This window comes from Rhopilema esculentum, chromosome 20 (assembly GCF_057945365.1).
Source record: "Rhopilema esculentum isolate cy_ngs chromosome 20, ASM5794536v1, whole genome shotgun sequence".
Classification (NCBI taxonomy): domain Eukaryota; kingdom Metazoa; phylum Cnidaria; class Scyphozoa; order Rhizostomeae; family Rhizostomatidae; genus Rhopilema; species Rhopilema esculentum.
Genome location: NC_142834.1, coordinates 2,554,256 through 2,576,890, shown reverse-complemented (window position 1 = coordinate 2,576,890; position 22,635 = coordinate 2,554,256). Strand labels below are relative to the sequence as shown.

The 22,635-nt window shown below is 38.1% G+C and overlaps 1 protein-coding gene across 1 annotated transcript in view; it reads right to left on the bottom strand.

Moving 5' to 3' along the window:
- The window catches only part of LOC135687074 (high affinity cAMP-specific and IBMX-insensitive 3',5'-cyclic phosphodiesterase 8B), a 44,069-nt gene that overhangs the window by 5,618 nt on the left and 15,816 nt on the right, over positions 1–22,635 (bottom strand). Inside the window, exons 7-22 of the mRNA XM_065203520.2 lie at positions 21,991–22,079; positions 20,224–20,311; positions 19,487–19,591; positions 19,073–19,114; positions 18,714–18,802; positions 17,981–18,071; positions 12,933–12,996; positions 11,055–11,122; positions 10,593–10,664; positions 8,372–8,470; positions 7,710–7,743; positions 6,716–6,860; positions 6,169–6,262; positions 5,246–5,350; positions 3,856–3,986; positions 988–1,074 (exon numbers count right to left, since the gene is read on the bottom strand). Of these exons, the coding sequence (XP_065059592.1) occupies positions 988–1,074; positions 3,856–3,986; positions 5,246–5,350; positions 6,169–6,262; positions 6,716–6,860; positions 7,710–7,743; positions 8,372–8,470; positions 10,593–10,664; positions 11,055–11,122; positions 12,933–12,996; positions 17,981–18,071; positions 18,714–18,802; positions 19,073–19,114; positions 19,487–19,591; positions 20,224–20,311; positions 21,991–22,079 (1,403 nt within the window). The remainder of the gene's footprint in view (positions 1–987; positions 1,075–3,855; positions 3,987–5,245; positions 5,351–6,168; positions 6,263–6,715; positions 6,861–7,709; positions 7,744–8,371; positions 8,471–10,592; positions 10,665–11,054; positions 11,123–12,932; positions 12,997–17,980; positions 18,072–18,713; positions 18,803–19,072; positions 19,115–19,486; positions 19,592–20,223; positions 20,312–21,990; positions 22,080–22,635) is intronic.

The following is a 22,635-nucleotide window of genomic DNA, read 5'->3' as shown; positions in this document are numbered from 1 at the left end:
CAATTCTTGCCAAAAAAGGTTGGAACATCACAATATTTGCGTTCAAAATTTGACTACCCCTGGATTCAACTACCTTTTTAAGTCATCAACGCTTTTGCTATATCCTCGCCCCCTGTACTATATTGATGCCTCCATTAGAAGTGTTTATACGTCGAATATGAGTTGTCACTGATGGTCACCGACAGCCAAGCACTATTGATTAGAAGCAACACTTAAAATCTGTGAAGATCTTTGCAGAGTTCCTTCAAATTTGGCAATATATCAAGTTGCAATTTTCCTTTCTGGCCTTCTTTTAAGAGATATATCAACCACTATACACAGGGAAGCAACAAACAAATTAGATACGAGAATGGCTCACCAGATGGTGAAACAGCCAACCGGACAAGAAAATGGTAACTTGGACAAAGAAATAGCTAATTGTACTTTGATATAAGGAACCGAAAAGGGTGGTAGGCAACCAGACAAGAAAATTCTAAAGCGTGCAAGGAAATAGCCAATCAGAAACGGGAAAAGCCAACCGGAAGAAAAACGCGTGACATGGTATGAAATTAACCACAGGACAGTAAGGAGATAGTCAGAACTCAAAAATCTAAGAATATTCCATAACAAACAGGGATGTAACCCAACATATGATACGTCTATTGAGCAAAATTAAAAAAAGACAGGCAGACGTCACCCGACGAAAATTCACTGGTAAACTACAAATAGAAGCAACATTGCAGTAGCAAAATATTAAACTGAAAGCCAGAGACTGCCTAGCAATAAATACTTCGTAAAGGAGACAGTCCTCAAGAAAATACTTTCAGCAGGTAATTGTCATTTGGGAGTGGTTTACTATAGTATTGAAATGGTAATTAATGGTTTACTGCAAATGTGAGACAGTTATCCATCATTATTTGATGGTTTACTGTGGTATGAAAAGACCCATTTATAACTGGCCTAACTGATAACAAAATGGCGGTACAGTTATGGAATGTTTCGACTCACCTTTCAATATTCTTAAGAATGTTTGATTTGCTGTCTTTTGACGTCAACTTAAAAGCCATCGCTGCATGATGGTTCTCTAAAACGGCACTGAAATAAAAGAAGGAATTTTCACAAAATATATACTGGAATGAAAGAGGGGCGAAAAATTTAAATAACAGAGTTGAGGGCCTATTCAAATGGCGCTAGGCCAAGAATAAATGATCTTAGCAGCAACATAGAAAAATTCAGAAAATAAACCCTATATTTGGAAATAAACTTTAACAAAAAAAGAGTGAGACAAGAAAATCCTCCGCAAGTCAGGTTGCTGTTCAGGACGCATTTAACCAGGCCATAATCAACATTAGCCAATCAATAAGCATGTGAATTGTATAACACTCACTGATTGGTCAATTATTGATTGACAGATCAATAAGCATGTGAATGGTAAAACACTCACTGATTGGTCAACTATTGATTGACAGATCAATAAGCACGCGAATGGTATAACACTCGCTGATTGGCCAATTATTGACTGACAGATGGCTTACGCAACTTTCGCATCTTTCGAGGCTCGCTATTACAACACTTTGCTATCATCCTTAATAGTATCCGATTTCTCTTCCCTTCCTTTCAGCATTTCAACCAAATTCCTGACATTGGATCCAGGTTAAAAAGTCCAATAGCACCATCATCTGTGCAATTATTGCACACGCCGGTTTCTCTACTAAAAGTGCATGTCAAATTGACCTACTTGATAACACGAGTATATGGCTGACCGGAAACTCAAGATAAATGTATTTCATTGGCTAAATCCTAAAATTGTTTGAATTTTACATGATGGAGTAAACAAATAATATAGGCTAACAATAATCTGCCCTGGGTCAAACAACCAGATGAAAGTAATTTGTCCTAGCGAATTGGCATTTTCAAGGACACGTTGAAGTATTCGAGAGCTCTTGAAATCCTGAAACAGTCGACTCCGCTTATGGTCACTTCGCTCAAAGTCACTCTTCCGTTTATCACATTCACATTGAATTTAGACCCAGATACACAAGACGGCCTAGTTAATCACCGTTTTAAGCCACACTCGGCTTACTGCCACAAACTCTCAAGCAATATTTAGTGGGACTAGAACCATTATTATGAGAGCAACACAGGTTTTATGGGAGCGGTGCAGTTTCCATGAAAGCGATGCAGTTCCAGAATTAGAAGTGTTGGCACTCTCTTCAAATTTTTAAATTGGGTTGGCAAAGATGTTGTGACTTGAAAATATTCACAAGAAAGTTCTCAATAAAATTCGCACTTTGAAAGTTCAGAACGCAAATGTGTTCTTTGTTTCAGATTAATAAAACATGCTCCAATAGCAGAATTAAATCATGGGACAGAGGTCACTGCTTGAAGGTGTTCATTATTTTGAAGTTTCAGCTCATGGGGGCTATCGGTGAACTTTGAACACTCTTCCATTCCTAGAACAATTTTCATCAAAACTTCATGCGTGAAAAATTCATTTGTAAATAACTCTTTGAGCGGGTTGTGTTTTAAAGCTTTACTGACCTGGCACATTATAGCCGCTGTTAAAATTACCAACACTTAAAACTGGCCTATTGTTGAAGGTCGCGCGGGGTACATTAACAACTTAAAATGAGATTAACGCTGTTACGAGGCCAATGTATAAGGGCTTCACTAGGTTCCTTCCACTAAGCGCAGCATTAACACCCGATTAGCAAAACAAAAACCAACTTTTCCATTTGAAAGAACCGATTGCGAATTTCATGAATCTTGAACTGTCACACAAATTCCTGTCTGTAATCTAAGTGTGTGGATTAAAGGTTGTCTTCAAAACTGACGTCTTTTAAATTTAGTCTGGGCAATGCATCTTTCGGCTGCTTAGCCCTCGTTCATTCAAGACAGCCAAGGTTAAAGTGCGGATCCCCTGGTCCGTCACTTTTTCAGAAAATATTTTCCTGTAAAATAGTTGTCTGTCTACTATTGCCAGTGTCGAATATTGTTTCCTTCTTAGAAAACAAAATCTTAGCTAAAGTCAAATTAACTATTATAAAGCAATATTTGATCAATTTAACATTTTTCCGAGGTACACGCACCGCAATATATGTACGAAATTGATGTCAATCTAGTTCTAAATCAAACTAAAGCGTTTTTGGAATTTCCTTGCGATCTTGTTATAACTGCCATATCCATAAGGAAATTCTAGGGCAATAGGCACTCGCATGAAATGAACTGGCAATCTCCTTACGACTCTGTTGAGACCAACCTCAGCCGAAAGTACTTCATGTAAAGAGGTTTGCTAAAATATTAAAGACTCATTGCTAACAATGAGCCATTGCGCTACGTAAGCATCCCATAATGCATTTTTAGACAGTCTAAAATCAATTCTGGTTAATCTGTCGAAAATTACTGCCATTGTTTGGACCGTCGCCACGCTCGCAAAGGCCCATTGTTAGTAATGAGTCTTTAAAGTTTGGCACTGCGACCTGTCACAACGAAAACAATCAGGAGCTGCCAGTATAATAGATTTAACAACAGAAAAAAAACCACCGACACAGCAGACAAAGAGAGTGCAAGTGGACATATAAAAGTGACTATCGTTTGAGATTCCCAACTATTGAAACTAGACGAAAAGAGACTATGGTACAATATTTAGAAATCAGAAATGTAAAGAGTTTAATTGGTTTTTTTTCATGTTAACAGAGTTTGCTACTAAACGAGTTGCAAAACTTTATAATTTTCATAGTTATGGAATCAATTGAAGTTGATGAAAAAAGTTGCGTTCCTGGGTGATTCGATTTATTTCTGCTTCAAATAATTCAAATATTAAATAGGAAATTTCATGATACGGAAAAAAGGATCACTTTGAAAAACATTACTCACATGTCGTTATACAACACTGCCAAATCGCTGCCTGCGTTGCATAGAAACGAATTTGTATAGCCAGGGTGATCAACATCGTGGACTGTCGCCGCAATAAGGGCTGTAATCTCATCCAATGGCTCCAATGCATTCTGGGAGATGGTAAAAACAGTTTTGTAGATGGAAAAGCGTGCAGGGAATATATTGAGCTGTATTAAGGATGACAATGTTCTGATCTTTATAATTAATTGAAAGGCTTGCGAAATAGTCACATTTCACAACTCATTCGCTTGCAAACCTACCACAATAATTATCAAAAGAGTTAGAACACCACAATATTTATGGTCAAGGCTTTTCAACTCCAATTTTATTAACCTCTCGAAGCTATCAACGCTGGTGCTATATTCTCCCATCCCTACAGTACAACGTTGATTACTTCGCTTGAAGTTTTTATGAGTCCAATCCTAGTACTATTGTCACTGAACAGAAATAACAAAGAAAAATAGCTTCCTCCAGTATTAAATTACAACCCTTCCCAAAATTGAAATGCAATTTAATAAAACAAAGATGGAGCTGATGATCCTGGGAATCGTGTTTTGGTTAAATTCAGCTCATCAAATGCATTTTGAGGTGCTTTTTAAATTGTCGCAGATAAAAAATTCATTGGTATTGGCAGTGATGTCATTCCAAACAATTAGTCCCAAACAGTGAAAGCTTTTTCAAGTACTCAAGATCATACGTGGGAATTTGAATATCCATGTAGCTTCTTGTTCTGTTACTTAAGTACCTTTGTCTAGCTTTACATTTATCCCAAAGGCTGTCAGAGCAGATTTTATTCATCACCTTGTAGGTCATTACCCATCGATCAAAGTTTATTACTTGCTCAACCATCAACCAGTTACTAGACAACTGATCCTTGAATTTTGCATTCTCAATTATAGAGCGGTCTTTGTTTTGAAGTCATTGGAGGGCTTCTGTTATTGTGTTGAAGAGAGACCCCCATATGATGCTTGTATATCGTAAGCGACTCTCCGCATGGGCATAGTAAAAGTTAACCAGCAAGGATTGCGGAACGATTTTCATCAACTTTTAAAGAGACAAAAGTCCACCAGGGACTTCCCTTTAACTTTCATGAAATGCTCGCTCCAATCCAATCCCTCGTTAACGGAGTAGCACGCGCCAAAATGGGGGTAATGTTCCCCATAACGGTCTGGCAATCCTCGTTAAAATTTCGGGTGTTTTGGACGGGGTGCTCCAGACCTATGTGAGTATTTCAATTTAACATTCATAACACCCGTATTTCGACCAAATAAACAATCCCCGGTTCTATACCAAACAGACTAGGACACTAAAATCTTAATACCATTTAAAAAACCAGCCAGAAATTTCGCGGAATTCAAATTGTGATTACCTTTACATTTTCCTTCAAAAGAAAGCACGAAGTAGCGTGGAGGACATCAGCTGCGTGTGTTGACGTGTGGTAGGCGTTCGTGGAGTGGTAGTTAGACTCAATCAGCTGAAAGAAAGAGAAGTTTTTTACAAAATCTGGGTTGCACATCTCTACACTATTCCTTACTGTAACATTCACAAAATACAGCAAGAAGCTTTGAGGTTGCACGCCGTCTATGAAGGGTCCATCTCTAAGATCAGACATATGGCCTAACTTTCGATTATAAATTATAACAAGAAAAGACAGGAGCAGCCACAAAAAATCTGCCTAGATTAATTAGTTACGATATAGAACGTGCTGTGTGTAGAATTTTATTGAGAACGTTCTCAAGGATTTTTTAGGACGCAAAATTCAACTCGCTAGTAGTTAAATTTTAAAACTTACAGCCACAACCAAAATTGCCCACTTTAATAAGCTTACAAGAATAGATTATTCTTATCACTATATAAAAAGCATAACATTGGAAAGAATCTTCTCTAACAGTTTATTTCAAGAGACAGTTAAGCTCGTCTCATGAAACCGGACTTGAATCGAATGGATCCGCATCTTAATTAACATCAACAGGAATTGAATTTACACGAGACCTGATAGATCGATGGTTATTTGGGTAAAAACTGGTTTTAGATCATCATAGAATACTATCTTATTATAAGGATCCAGTCATAATATAATTCGTATATGCAACTTTGCTTGGATTAAAATGCTGCAGCCAAATCCCAAGATGATCTAAAATAATCCGGATAAGTTTCGATCCGCTGACAAGTTAACGGAGCTTTATAATTAAGTAACCGGAATCGAACCTTAGCCGAGCTAGCGATAAGCAAGTAATCAGGGTATTTACGTAAATGAAAATAGTAAAGTGGAGAAAAGCTGCCAGAACTCACCTGCAACCACTTTCGCAGAACGTCATCACTGATACTTAGAAATTTGCATGCGTTGAATCTGCTAAATATTGCATATCCTAAATAGTAAAGTGGTCTGAAAAAGAAACAGGTGTGTCATTATAAACACCGGAAATTCTAGAAAAACATACCGCATAATTAAAAAGCTAACTTGCAAGGTCTGAAATAGTTGCTAAATAGCGACAGAATTAGGCCTACTGTTCTGGAATATTATACAAAGTGCCCAATGAACTAGCAACTGGCATTTTTGGAGTGGGATTGTTAACCATGGCCTAAAAATTGAGTGCCTTCCCAGAGCTGCAGGAACCTCGGAACTGGGTTTCCAGAAAATGTTAGAATGGCAATTTACCAAGAAAATTTACCATCAAAATCTTAAAAAATGAATCTCATAGTAAGAAATATAATCATATACCCTCGAGTAAAAGCGTTTATACCCTCGAGTAAAAGCGGGAACAAAGAACAGAGTCAACATCGAATGGCTTAAACGAATCTAATCTGACAAGATTAAGGGCTTTTAGCACACTGTTACCTTTTGTTTGTAACTCGTTCTAACCGAATGATATCAAACTGCCACTTATGCTCCCCTTCAAGTGCACTTTGGATTTCCGGGGGAGCGTGTAGAGAATGGAGAGACAACGAAGGACCATGTCCGGAGTCTCGGTGAATAACATGGCCTGGAAAGGAAAGGGAAAATTTAAATATGACTTAGAGAGCGATTAGAGACATATATTCTAGTGCAAACATTGCCCTGTGGAACACAAACACTGACAATTGTAGAAACAAACGTTATAAGAGAACACATTTCGTGACGCTGCAAAAATAAACGAGCTTAAATGATCTTTGAATATACATAATCTTCGATGCTCAACATATTTTGCTAGAATATCTCTTAGTTAAGGTTGGAAAATATCCTGAACTTTAATGAATAGGAAAGGATGGCTTTGAATATTCAAATACAGCATGGAACATAGGCTACTTTGATAGTGGTATGTAGAAGTTAATTATACAGGGAATGTTCTAGTAAAAATGCGCTCATCCCTAAAGTTAATTGGGGAATTCAGTGCAGTCTTTTGATGACGTAACGACAATGCTTGTTTGCTGCTATCTCCTACTTTACAAATAACGCTAAATCAAAGTATCTTGTTTCACAAAGACTAAGTTCGCTTCTCCACACTTTTCGAAGAAACTATCCATAAATATTTTGCAATTGTTTCAAAGGCAATCTGTCACGACGTTGATTGATTATAAGAACAAAGGGATTTTTTATTGTTTCCAGTCCCCCTTTAATTTATCGCATTGTAAACAATATGGCGGAGCGCTGGAATCGTGTCTAGGCTATTGTTCCGGCTATTGTTCTCGTTAACCAATCCACAACGAGACAGATTGCCTTTAACCATAATAATTAGAAAGTCTTTATTCTTAAACTAAGTCCGAAATCCCCTTGGTGTTGACAGAGACATTTTTTAGGAACACAGAGATTTAGAATGACGAAACGAAATCATAAAACAAACAATGTACGATACCTTTGATATTAGCATCTCCAGAATGGCGCCGTCGCTACAATGAGAGGACAGAAAAGTTAGGCAAGCACAACACAAGCTTCAGGGAAACTAAATATAATAGACAATGAATATACAAGGTGGTTCCTCTAACCCTAACCCTAACCTTAACCTTAACTTAAAGCGTAATACGAGCTTTCATACAAATGATGTACGATTGTTCTAGAGATGTACTGTTGAGAAATGTGCCTACAGACTTCAGTCCCTATTTGCATGCATTTGCTACAGAAATTAAGTACATTGAACCTAAATGGTTCTTACTGTCCATATCGGAGTTGAAAATGAGAGACAGTTTTATAAAAAAGTTTACCAAGGTACATCAAGACCCATCAAGGTACATCAAGACACATCAAGGTGCATTTTTGCATAATGCATTAGAAAGAATCAATTTGATGAAATAAATGCTCTTTTTTGTTCTATAAATTCGGTGATGAAAGGATAAAAACTGCCAGCCATAAACACAAGACCAAAACTCCATTGAACCTGGCATACCACCGGATTTCCTCATTTACTTCTTGCTTGAACCAATTAGGGCTTTATGTTACGGTATCTAGATTTGCTAGCATATCAGGGGGCGGGGGGGAGTGTTGAAAAAATTGCGATACAAAGAGCTTCCTTTGACGTACCGTGTGCATGAGACCATCCACAAGGTCATTTTCAACTCCACCCTTGTCTTCCACTTTGTCAGTAAATGGGTTAAAGAGCTCTGTTGACCGTAGAATGTCCTATGAAAAAAAACAAAATATTTTCATAAAACAAATCTAGTTGAGCGCTGGAATACAAAGGCATTCAAGCGGTATTGAAGATGCTTTGTTCGACGAGCTCACAATGCCAAAAAATACCTGTTTACTGGAAAATTTTTATGTAACTACAAGGTTCAGCGAAAGGCAGCTCTCGATAAAGCCAACAAATGCCGATAAAGCCTTTAGTCTGATAATCGCACCTAATTAATTGTAAATCTTTAGCAGACTATTCTTACAGTCTAGCTCATTGTCATAAAGGCAAGCCAAAGCATGATAGGATATTACCAAAAATCGATTGGGGATTTAAACTGGTCTATAAAACTTAAAAACTGAAGCTTACAGAAATAAGGAAGGAAGGGTGATTTTTTTCAGTTTCTAGATGCAAGCATCGGACACTATAAAGTTTGCTTCTGTGATTTAACTCCGCAAAAGAAAGTTACAGAACCGCTTCATTTGTAAAAGGGTTGCTAGAGTAAATAAGATCTTCAATTGTTGGTTAAAAACACATCTTGGAGCCTTGGGTTGGAAGAATAAACTAATTTGAATCTGAAATTACACCTTAAGAGGCAAGATTTGGAAAGAAATTCAGAGCACGATGAAAAAAGACATACAGATACTCGTACGAGCCATCAGTAAGAATAATAACATAATGAAAATGAAGATAAATTAAAAAATATAAATAAAGAAGAAATGAGTATATAAGAACAGAGGATGATGGCGATGGCCTAAAAAAGCGTGCCCGAAATTCTTGGAAACCAAAAATGGGTAAGTAAAGAAATGAAACAAATATTTGGATTATAAAGGATCGAATTATGCCGAGAAGGCACAGCTGTAATTGAGATGGCAAGCTCTAGAGCACGCCCAGCTTACGTAGCTGGGAAATAGCAAATGCCAGATTTTAACCTGAATCGTAAATATATGGAGTGCGAATAACGAACTGGCTTGCAGTCTTGCCACAGAACCAGATCAGGTAAATCTGTTTTTACTTCGTTTTCAGTCTCACATGATTCGATCGTGGTTCATAAAACCAAATAAAATTTGCACGCTTTTCAAACACAACAAGGCAATTACGACGCCACTGTTTTCTTCAGGGCACAAAAATGTACATGTAATGAAATAAAAATATTCCAGACTTCAGAAACAATTGATAATATCAAAATTATATGCAAAAGTCGATCATAAATTTCGACCTTCTTATCAAGCATCTTAAAATGACATCATGCATTTTGGGATTTGAGGCAACCCGCAAAAACCTTTCGTTTCACATGGAAATCGTACCTAGTTAGAAAAAAACGCTTTCCAAAACAAAGACGACGTGTGAAAAGGTGTGCTCCAAAAGGTTAGGGGGAAGGGGGGGGGATGTACTGGAGTCCTTGCCAAGGGACGTTACGACATCATTTCAAGCCTTGCATTAGATTAAAAAAAATAGTGTTTTCTTAATTTCTATTCTCTAAATCAGACAGCCCAATCTAGAAATATATAAGATATCTTTTTGTTTTAATTGGCGCAGTATAGAGCGTCAGTAATTACAAAATATCTCATAGACGTAATCGGGGCCCCGTCTCAGGTATTTAACTCGGGCTCTTTAAAAAGCTTGCTGTCTCGATAACAGAAGACTATAGTCTACTATAGTAGACTAGCTGAAGCTGAAAGTTTGGTCGACTGATTCTCAGAACACTCTCGGAATATATTTAATGGGAGAAGAGGATAAGAGTACAATCGATGAATTTTAACAGCGGAGTAAGAATGTTTCTAAATTAACAAGTCAAGAAAGCATTCTATTGGTCAAATTCCAAACACTTTGACATTGCAAAATTAAGCAGTTCGGAGTATTAGATTGAGAACAAACTGGTTTTCCGATATAATAATTCCTCTTATAGTCGCACTTTTGAATAAATCGAAGCAGATGAAGACTTGAAAATCGAGATTTTCAAGGATCAAAATTCTTGATAAAATGGAATTTATCAAATAAACTTGCAACAAAAGGAGGAGTAGCAAGCATCTTATGATTTTACAAAGCGCAAAATCGAATAAATTTCACAGATCTAACATGGCGAAAAGTATTTAAAGAACTTCTCAAATGATAAGAAATATTAAAACTTACGATGACTTTTTCCAAAACTTGAACAACGTTGACTGGGCTGTTCTCCTGAACTGCATTTAACATGTTAATAACCTGAATAAAAAAACACCATAATTATTTTTTAAATTACCAATTATTTAAATCTGTTACAAATTACGAATACTAATGGAGTCATGAGAAGAGGATATTATGGAAATATACAATAACATAATATATAAAAATAATGAATATATGTAATGAGAAATCGAGGATGAAATGCTGAAAATAAAGATGCTTAATAACCATTATTCGTTTGATCATTTATTTTAAAGTTATTTCATGTTTAATTTGTTCTTTGCGCTTTTTGAATAAGATGGCATTCTTACGGATGGCATTCTTACGGATGATAAGAGAGGTATTCTTACGGATGGAGTTATTGTCAAGAAAAAAACATCGAAGAATAAAACTGGAAATTGCTGAGTTCAGCCATTGCAACAGACAAACCTTTGTGATTGGCGCTTCTATTCTTGTCGTAGTCATAGACTGCCTTCTGTTATAAGTCATGTTGCCACCTTGATGAAGAAAAGGGTTATTTCTTTATAAACATTCTAACATATTGTGGACATCAAAGACAGTACAATGTATGCTCCGTGAAGCTTAAACTTGGGTGACCCGAGTTTTTGCCCATTGTACAGAGGTGTCTGTAAAAGGGAGGTTTATATTGCAGGGTTTTGATGGCAGTTGAGCGGAAATTTCACTGTACAACGGATATCGAGAAAGGAAAGATTAAATGGAATACCAAAGTGATGACGCCACAAAATTTAATTTTAAAGTTTTTGAATTTGCATCATATAATCTGAAAGGCCAGTATGAAAAACACCAGAATGCACAAAATCAGCTATATATGTACGAAATTGGCAAAGATAAAGCCACATAATCAAAGGCTCTTTCCCTGTTACATAATCGAAGGCTTCAAATCACTGTTATTTGGTCCTTGTTCCAAAATCTATGGACCAGGCTTAAACAACAGTATCAATTGGCATAGCGTAATAGCGTAATTTAATGGCTATATTTCAGCCAGTTTGCAACAGACTTAACGACAGTGTAACAATAATTTGAAAGGTATTTCTCAAGGCTTTATGGCCAAAAGTCAAAAAAGATTTCACAAAAAATATATCTCCGATGACGTAATATTTCGGTACTCCATTACTTAGATACGACCAATGAAGTATTGCTTCTTTCTTCTAAAGTGTCAAGGAATTAACATTAAGCTTTTCACCGAAAAGGGGGTTAAATATTTGCGGGTTTTAACAAGCCTAAAAGGTTTGGGAAAATAAATGAAAGGATCACTGTGCTGGGCCAAGTGTGATGGCCGGTGATCTTTGCGCTCAGGATGTTGGTGGCACCTTAATACGATAAAATAGAGCAATTTTCCACCTTAATGTATATAGGACCATATTACGATGAATAGAGCAATTTTCCACCATAAGTATAAAAAGGTGCGAAAGCATTGTCACCCGCAAAAAGTTGACTGATTAAAAAGCAATTTCTTAGCCCTAAAGAATGAATGTTTTGGCTTTTATCAATTCAGGTAGGAAGTGGTTGCTCTCTAATTCGCCATTGTATTGTTTTGTTAATCACAGTGTCGGATAATCACCATGAACAGGGAACTGTCTGTCATGATATCATGGGCAAAGCGATCTTAAACCACCTGGCTTATTTTTTGGGCAGTTAACAAAATCTTGATCATAAAAAAGTGGGTCTATTTCACTATTTTCATAAATCTATCGAGCGATTACAAGAAATTATTGTTTTTTTGAACTCCCAGATACTTGTAAATTGTGACAAAGGGGTGAATATCTGAGGGAACAAAACAATTTGATCCCTCAGAAAAAATGAGACATGAACCCTAGTAAAGTTGAAAATATGCGATATTTGTGAGCAAGCGATATTTAAAACCATTAAAATTGCGAAAATGTGAAATAAAAGGAAAATTGTAGTGGGAATGTATTAACAAACAATCATTTTGCTAAGCAGAAAATTGGATAAGCCGTTACAGAGCTGTTCTAATATGCCGCAAAGTCTATTCATTTTAATCCGTCCATCACATGGCATCTAATAAACGATGGTGTGGGCCTAGTTATCTCATTCTAAAGGCCTTTGTTAATTCTACTCGGGAACCAAGTGCTTTTCAGATAAGACATTATCCTGAATCTAAAATGACTTGTTGGCTGTTACCATCAAAGTTAACACCTTAACTAAGTTCAGCACCTTAACAGGGTTCAGCACCTTGACTAAGTTCGGCACCTTAACTGAATTCACAGCTAAGGAAACGATATCACCCACCCAGTAGCACGTAAAGAATGAACTATGTGCTCTTACCGTTCTGCAGAATTTCATATTGATCTCTTACGCCTCGATCAACGGCCGACATCGACTGCTGCATCTGAAAATAACAAAAATTTCATGTAAATGAACCCGAAAGATATCACAGATTTTGACAGAAGCAGCCCGTCTCTAACCTCACAAAGACCCTTTGAAGCTGGCTAAACCAAGTGACTTACGATCGGAACTCCTGGTATGCGACTTGGTCCACATGTTTACCGAGGATGAGTATCAAACTCTCTCGAATAATCCAGAGGCCACGATGATTTTGAACTCTTAAAGCAGTGCACAGAGCAGTAAATCGCTGAATCCCACTATGTACATTTATGATTTCCAAATCACACACCCACTACAATACATACGAGGCTTTGTTGACAAACGAGGCTTTATTGAAATCTACATAAAACAATGAGCTGCATTGGACAAAGAGAAGGCGCTCGAAGTGATAAAATCTTTGCATTTTTACCCCCGTCAGAGAAAGAGCAAATGTATCTTAAAATTTTATGAATTGGGGTGGCTTTACAATGGGGTAATGCGAACAGTAACATAAAACGTGGATTTAAATATAAACAGGATTTAAGGACGGGCGGCCAGCTACTACAAATCACATGCAATTACAATTAAAATCTAGTGAATAAAAACGAAAAGCCTCTATAAAACATCTAGGACCTATATGCCGGTCAATTTGACCGAAACAGAATGTGAACTGTTTCCTGGAAATCCTTTCAATTTTTTTGAAGAGGCATTCAATGAGGCAAACAACAAACCGGTGGACGGACAGACAGCCTCGCGCAAACCATGGGTGTGCAACGTTCGGGCAATTAACGATAGGATAGATTAACGATAATTCAGTACCTTGGATTGCGATGAAAGTGGTACTGCATCTCAGATCAGCCTGGCTCTCCCGTGATTTTGAAAAGAACATACCATAGTGCTACGAAATGATACACGTGCTTTTCTGCACACGAACGGTGTTGCCTCTGGCATGAAGTCTCCGTGATTTGGAGGCGTGACAAAGAGGGCTATCGTATGACTCAACCAGAAGGGGACACGTAAAATATTGAATTTCGATATAAATATCGGTGCGGCAGATTCTGTGGTTAGTAGCGACAACGAGTTTTGAAACCACACGGTGTGGGTGCGCAGACAAGTTATGTAGCCGTCGATAGCAACCAGTGATCTGGCACAGAAAGTGGAGGGAATAGCTGAGGAGCAGGCGTGGCTTGAGAGAGAGACAGATGGGCCACGAGGGGCAAAGACGAAAACGGGACAAAAATGGGACAATGAGGTTATCAAGACGAAGGCAGAAGCACGGGGACTGGAACTGAACATGTAGCAATGACGAGGAAAGGAAACAGATGGTTCAGGGGGTGAACGGGGAAAAGAGAAAGAAAATGAGTAAGGGGAAGGAAAAAAGGAGTAGGGGAGGGAAAAAATATTAGGGACGGGAAGTAAGGGTGAGACAAACAGAGGAGAGAAAAGAGTGCAAGGACTATATAACATAAGGAAAAATGTTCAGGCGAAAGAAACAGAGGAAAACATAAGGGCGAGATAGTTGGGGGTGAGGGGGGGGGGGGGGGTTGACTGTGGTAATAATCTTCAAATAAATTTTCATATTTTTAAAACAGTGTCTGTAGATATAGAGTTACTTTGGTTTTGGTTTCTTAAGTTTATAGCCAACATTTGTAATGGTTTCAACTGACCCTAGCCAAGCCCAAGGCTATCAACAAAACAATGGAGACGAATGATCAATTATCATTAATTGCGGGGGCAGGGTCGAGTTGATCCAAACTACGTCATAAGGTAGCTGACTAAACTGCAGTTTTTGCTTGTGTAACAGCTGAATTTGCAGTTAATAATCATAAAATTAGGCTTGACAATTTCCTCAGTCTGCCCTTCCTAGACCAAGTAGCTAGACACTGTGAAAGATTCAAATGAAACCTCGGTTGCGTTTCCTGATTCCTCGATATCAATCACATCGCTGTTTATGCTGTCTCTCAGGCAAATTATCACCACGCCCCATTTCCTATTCCACGTACTCTCCTCATCCAATGCGTTTGCAAGGGCATCGTATGAATGGAGCACATGGGCAAAGTAGTGAGGCCAATTTTCGAGCAAAAAAAGCGTACGAAAATTCAAGACTTTTAGTTCTGCCTATTATGTAAAAACATTTCACTCAGACTGATCGACAAATCCAACTTCTTTTTAAACAGGAGGAAGGGCATCATATGAATGGAGCACATGGGCAAAGTAGTGAGGCCAATTTTCGAGCAAAAAAAGCGTACGAAAATTCAAGACTTTTAGTTCTGCCTATTATGTAAAAACATTTCACTCAGACTGATCGACAAATCCAACTTCTTTTTAAACAGGAGGAAGGGCATCATATGAATGGAGCACATGGGCAAAGTAGTGAGGCCAATTTTCGAGCAAAAAAAGCGTACGAAAATTCAAGACTTTTAGTTCTGCCTATTATGTAAAAACATTTCACTCAGACTGATCGACAAATCCAACTTCTTTTTAAACAGGAGGAAGGGCATCATATGAATGGAGCACATGGGCAAAGTAGTGAGGCCAATTTTCGAGCAAAAAAAGCGTACGAAAATTCAAGACTTTTAGTTCTGCCTATTATGTAAAAACATTTCACTCAGACTGATCGACAAATCCAACTTCTTTTTAAACAGGAGGAAGGACCTCCTAATCCTTGGACAACATACCCCAGGACCTCAACCCCCGGACCACTCAACCCCGGGACCACTCAACCCCGGGACCACTCACCCCCCCCCCCCCCCCCCCCGGCCACATATACCCATCATCAACACCAAAATCTGACCGAACAGCAACACCACCATCCCTAAAAAAAGACTGGACCGAAAACTTTCATGCTTGCAAAGCATTTTGAATACGAATTTCATTTTACCGGCAGTCGACGTTTGAATAGGTTCTTAATTTACATCGAGTCGCCTGTTACTGCGTTGGTCAAGTTTTGAGACGGTTCGCTTAAAGAGACGGGCGTGTCGTCTACCTAGAGACAAACCAGTGAGAGATAACAGTGGACTGAAGCGGAAAAGAGTTACCGCGCAAATAGGAAATACTGTTTATTTGTTTAAGCCTCAGTTGAGCAGCGCCTATTCTTGTGCTAAGGCGAATTAAACTTTTCGTGCCCACTCTGCAGGATTCTCTTTGATTTTTGAGCAGCTGCAGCACGGAACCTGCTTCAGTCAATAAAACCTAACTAAGGGATCGCGAGGCATATTAATGGTCGGTGGAAGGGGAAGGCGGAGGGGGTGGAAGGGTGGAAGTCGGGAAGGGTGAAAGGGGGAAGGCAAATTACTTTTCAAAAAACAAGAGCATTGCATAGGCGAGTGCAACAACAAGGGGGTTGCCCAGAGGGGGTTTGTTAAGAATGATTTTTATCACCAAATTTCCAGACGTAAATATGCAACTAGCAAGGGAACTTACGATAATATAGTTAGCAAATAAATTTAGTACCAGAATGAAAATATAACAGTTTGATTGTTAAAAACACGAAGTTTCGAGGATGTACTCGTTATCAAGTGGCTAGAAAAGAAACGAGCCGAGCAAAGAGAAGGCGAGACTCGATAAATAGAAAATAATGCGAGATGCGATGCAACCGAAAAAAACAGAATAGGAAAATGGGAGGGAAGTAAGAAAAGAGTAGAAAATAGATATAAAAAGAAATTATTGAAGGAAATTAAAATGTTTACTAAGACCATCAGGATAAAGAGTTTTTAGGCTAAAAATTAAACGTTTCTCCAAAGTCTTCCGTTTGGTGGTGTCTTGGGGTGCATGCAATAAGCCAAGGATGGACATGTCGGCAGTAGAATGATTGGAGGAGTTAAAATGTTGAGATATGTTGCTATCTGCATCGCTTTAGTGTTCTTCTGTCAGATGGATTTTCTTAGCAACATTTCTCAAGTGTTCTCCGAAACGGTTGTTAATTTGACGGGAGGTTTCGCCGATGTGAAGATATTGGCATTTGGTGCAGATGATGCAGTAAATCACACAGGAAGAAGAGAAGGGAAAATGAGATCCGGTGTGGAAGGATTGGTTATGGTTGATGATAGTGGTCGATTGGGTAATGTGTGTGCAAGTACGACAGAGGCGATGTTAGCAGGGGAAAGTACCGGGCTGTTAGGATGTTTGGTGTAAGTTTGTTCTGACCAAGTGGTCCTTTAGGGAACTTGTTGCAATAAAACTCTTCTGTTGAGCTAACTAATAAACAATGAACTATGAAAAACAGCCAGTACTTCTTGCATGTCAGAATCGACAACCAAAAATCATCCTTCTCGCCCACTCAGAGACCCTCCTTGCATAAAAACATGAGACCTTCAACAAACGACTAAGACTCTAGCATTCTAGTTAATACAGATTACAGAACATTAGAAAACAAACAGGGCCTGAAAGGAAACAGAAAAACGTGTGTGTGTGCTTGAAATAGAATAGATCTGGTATGATAGATTAGCGGTTGCAGACGGTCAAATCTGTGCAAATACCATCTAGCCGAGAGGCATCAGATCACAGAGCCATAATGCAAATACGAATAGCAAAGATCTGACAGAATTTTCACTGGCACAAAATCTAAGCAGAATGAGAGAGAGCACCAAAATTGACACATAAAATGAAACGATATCATGAACATTTGTAACGGTGGGGTATAAAGGGAGGGGAGAGAATCAATGTGACAACAGTACTGCATGTACACAAACTCATCTCAGGAGTTGTAAGGGGACACATCTCCACAGGGACATCAGAAAACTCCCTTCGGGTAGCGTATTATCCCCCCTGCGAGTTATAACTTACTCGTCACTACATCAAAACTGAAACATGGCTATTGTCCTTGACTGTAAGAATACTCTTGGGGACCCTTCAAAGGTCTTGTGGGAAACGTTATCCTACTTTACACCAAAAAACATTTATACATTTGCCATGTCCAAGTACTCCCGTTTAAACTTAGTACACTAGTAAAAAGTCGCCTCTACAAATACGATTTCATCACATTAATAGCAAAAAACCTAAAAACCTACCCTAGAAAGTTCTTGCTGCATCTGCAAGGATTGTACATCTCTATGAACTGCACTCATATCCCTCTTTATGCTAACATGGTGGGTTACTTTCCTGTAAAAAGAGAATATTCAGTTACCAAGGGTTTCGACTATGTATTAATACAAAGATTTTCACACGTCGAAACGGTTTGGGACACCAATCTTTGTACGAACTTTGACATACTCAAATGCCCTTATTTCTCAGTATTTCTATTTTGCTCTGCCGCTTTTGCAGTATTTTTATATTAATCTTTACAGAATTTGCAGGGAGGTCGTTTCTAAAACAACACAGATTAAATCTATAGATCACCGAGAATGCAAATTTATATCGAGAATGCACGGTTTAAATTAAAGCTTAAATTTACAATCCTTGCCAAAATGTTGAAGCTCCTGAACAAAATTTTCACAGTTTTTAAAAGTTGTAATATTGTATGGAGGGAGGGGAGGGAATAAAGCATCTTGGAGAGCTGTTAAACTTCGGGTTGTCAACTTTAGAGGTGAATATTGTGGTGTTGCACCTACATTTTGACAAAGATGATAGTTCTGAAGCAAGTTAAAGCAAGAAATGGTTAATCGATGTTGAAATACTTACAAATCTTTCTTTAATAGTTGCGTTCGCAAACTAATCAAATTAAGACATTTTAAGACAATCTCTAGCTTTAAAAACAAGCGATGCTTTGAATTAAGGCAGCTAATATGGTTTAATAATACGTACCCATTGGAACCTATAATTGGAATAATCTTTAGATTTTGAACGAAGTAATCTCCATTCTTTCTACGTGCCACAGACATACCTTCCCAAGACTGAGGGAAAAGAATTTGAATAAACATGAAACTTGAAAGACTTTAGACGAAAATAAAACACTTAAAGATATTATTCTTGTAATTAAGTAAGGGAAAGACTTTTTGGACAATATGAAATGACGATAAAAACAAGAGACAGTTTATATGCACCATTCAGACTGTTCAAAATAAACAAATTTTCTTCCAACCTGATGCCTTATGTTTTATCTTCCCCCTATTTAAATCAATCACAAACTCTCAAGAGATACAAATTTAGTGAAAACGCATTACCTTTCCTTTGCTAAGTTGCTTTGGAAGTCCCTCGTGGAACTCCTGCAATATAAATAAAATACTATTTACAAATCATTAGAGATTACATTGCATGATACTATTAGTGCGAAATTTCCATTTGGATTCCCGGGGTGATAAAATCAATTCTACTACTGAGAGCTTTGCTTTTTTCAAGCGGTTTCAAAATTTGTCATTTTGTTTTTCCGTCATCATGCATTTTATGTAAAACATAAGAACAAATGAAAAACATCGCCATTAAAGGCAGATTGAAATTTGGCAAAACAAAGGGCAGTTTCTGTTAACCATTTTGACAATATACAAGTAAAGGCGAAATATACCATGAGGTTTGTCAGAATCAAAATGGTCGCATCTTATGTTGGGTTATGGAGGCAAATGCACTCAGGGTCCACTCACCGATTTTAAGGCCTCGTGGGCTGGCAGGCTTGAGTTCTTTGGAACAGTTGAAGTAAGCTCCGATCTCCAGTTGCCTGTCACACGTTCGTACGCGGGGTTGACATACTAAAATGAAAAATTCGATTAATATTGCTTCAGCACATGGATAATGAAAATTTTGAGGCAAGCCTGTAGTTTATAGCAAGAAATACTTTACAGTAAAATTCCCAAATAGCAAACACGTGATGCTTTGAATTACTGTTGGTGGTAGGGAGGTGTCTTCTGATTCGAGGTTTCTAGGTCAAAATCAATACCCTATGTCAAAATAATTAACCCATTGTTCGAAGGTGTTTATCATTGCGAAATCTCTGCTACTAGAAGCTTTAATGTATTGAGTTGAGATTTTCCGCTCATCCTCTGACGTTTCTTAAAACTTCAAGGTGAGAAGTAGGTGCGAAGATTTTTAATTATCACAACACTCGTCAAAGTAGGGAGCACTAGATAACATCAAAAGATGGTTAAGTTTTATCAAAATCTGCAGATCGAAATGGGCCAATAGGAGAAGCATTGATCCTGATTGGCTTTGATTTGACCAATCAGCAACAGCCTTGCTTGCAAGTAAAAAAACTGAATGGCGTTTTCGGAGTTTAGGCAAATTGGCGGTAAAAAATGAAAGGTCCTTTGTAAATTCAAAGTAATATAAATATTAAGATTAAATGAAGACATTATGGAAAGGTACACAACAGGCATCCGCTTACCTGAAACTCTGATTTGTCCGATTCAATACTGCGGATTTCTATCGCATCATATACATTTTCAAGTGCACTAAACAAACAGGCGCTCGCCCTGGAAAAAACCAAAAAAATGTGTTGAAAGAAATCCGTTAACGGCTCGTTAAAATACGCGGCGGTAGAGAAATGCTAGGAAGTAAAAATTTGGTTAAAGGAGCCATTGATTTTCCTAAACAGGCTGACGGTTTACATATTCCTGTACTTTTATAGCCTGAGATGCTTAATATGCAGTTTCTTTTATGCGGGTTTTCACTCAATGTTTATTGGAAACCATTATGACAACAATCGATCGAATTCTTTCAGTCTATAAAAAATCTGAAATGACTAGTCGTTATCAAACAAATATAGTTATCAAAGCTACAATTCTTGCTAAAAATGTGAAAAACTACAAAATACCCGCGACAATGCTAGGTTTTCACTTCCTTTTACAGCTAAAATTATCTCCCTTCCTCTTCTCCTCTCCTCTACCCACACCTCCCACGTCTCCCTTTTCTTTCCCTTCCTCTCTCCTCCTCACCCTGCTTTTCCCACCTCTTCCTTCCTCTCCTCTCTCGACCTCTTCTCCCCATCGTCTCCTCTCCCAACCTCTCCTGTCCACCCTCTCCACGTCCCTACTCTCTCTTCCTTTACTCTTTCCTCCCTTACTCGCCGGTTGTGTTCGCTTCTCCTCGACGACGCAAAAGACACTAGCGGGTTCACACCACTCCCCCTCTCCCTCTCCCTCTTCTCTCTCCATTACCCCTCATTACAAAGCCCTCTGATTAACCGTTACCCTTGCCCCAACAACAAAGCTTGATTGGAATCAATTCAAGCACTGAGGTAAATCGCATTTATGAACAGAACGATCCTATAACAGGGCACGCATGTTTGATTAACATCACTGGCCAAAGTATATAGTTAAGTATTTCCACGACTGCAGCCTATGGACGGGTTCCTTTAACCCAACAAAAATCCTTTATAGGGACAAAAGTGAGGGAATTTAACAATTAAATGAATAGTTGATTAGAAACAAGCACTGGATAGACTCAAACATGGATCGTAAGTGGCATATACCAACAGGTAGGCCTGGTTGCTTTAGCGAGCGCTGAGCCCGTCAAACAATTTGATTTTGGTTTATAACTCCTTAAGCAGATATACGAAAGGTCGTAATAGAAGAAGCAATCAGTTTTGGAAATAATCCTAAGGTTGATCGACGGTCAAGTAGAGGTCACTCATTGGTCAAAAAAAGGATAGAAAATGACTCATTTGTCAACGAAATTCTTGAGTTCAAAACCGAAGGAAGCCAAAATTTTTTTCTTGAAACTTGACTACTTGGAAAGGATTTATTGGAGCCATTTAAGGACACCTAAGCGATAATGAATGGCTGAAAGCGTTAATGAATGGAAAAATTCAACGTGGATTTATTGAAGAATATTAGTAAACAATCTGAGTGAAAGTTTGAGAATGGACGACTAGCAAATTGAAAGAGGGGGTGGGGAATAATGACAAACAGGACAAAGAAAGGGGTTATTAATGGAGATTCTGAAGAAGAATGTATTGAAATCGTTAAATATCATCAAGAAATGATAAACAACAGAAAAGATGAGTGACAACTGTTCAAACAAAAATAAAAATCTGAAAATGAGAAATACTTGACCAACCGAACAATTAAGTAAAAGCTTATGTTATTATGAAAAGATAGGTAAAGGGGATAGAAGGATGTTGATAGAAAGTTGAAAAAATACAGATATTTACCTGATTTTGGACTGTGATGCAATTTCTCCGAAGTCAAGCATAAGTAACTCATTTAAACACGCTTTCGGGTCGTTGTTTTCAAATAACCTCTGCGATGGAGAGAAGAAAGTTGGCAATAGAAAGCAGCAATACAGGGTGGGGAGTAACAGGGACAGTGAGTGTATATTTAAAAGCCTTCGACTCTGATAGGAAGTTAACCGCTATGATGGGTATACGACTATGTACAAAGCTGAGGATTTCGCCAAGATATTTAATACATTTAATACCAGTTTCGATGTCCTACATTTCTATTGCCGTCGATTCGAAGTTAATTGGAATCAATCCAAACAAATTCAGTTCGTATAGTTTCAAGAACAGGAAAAAGGTCCTGCAAAAAGTGCGCCGAGGCTGGTTATTCTATACTTAGGCCATATTTTGACAGCTTGATGAGGGAGATTTGACAATTACTTCATAGATTAGAAAAGTGATACTCTTTGGGGAAGTGGGTTTCGATTCTAGGAAAACATCACAGAGACCAATGCTATCCACTAGCCAAAGATCAACACAAACCATGGGAACAAACACCTCTGTGTCTGGCTTTCGAATTCTAAGCAATGAAACTGTATCTTGACAAAAATCTCTTTCCCCTCAATCCGCCCCCCTTTA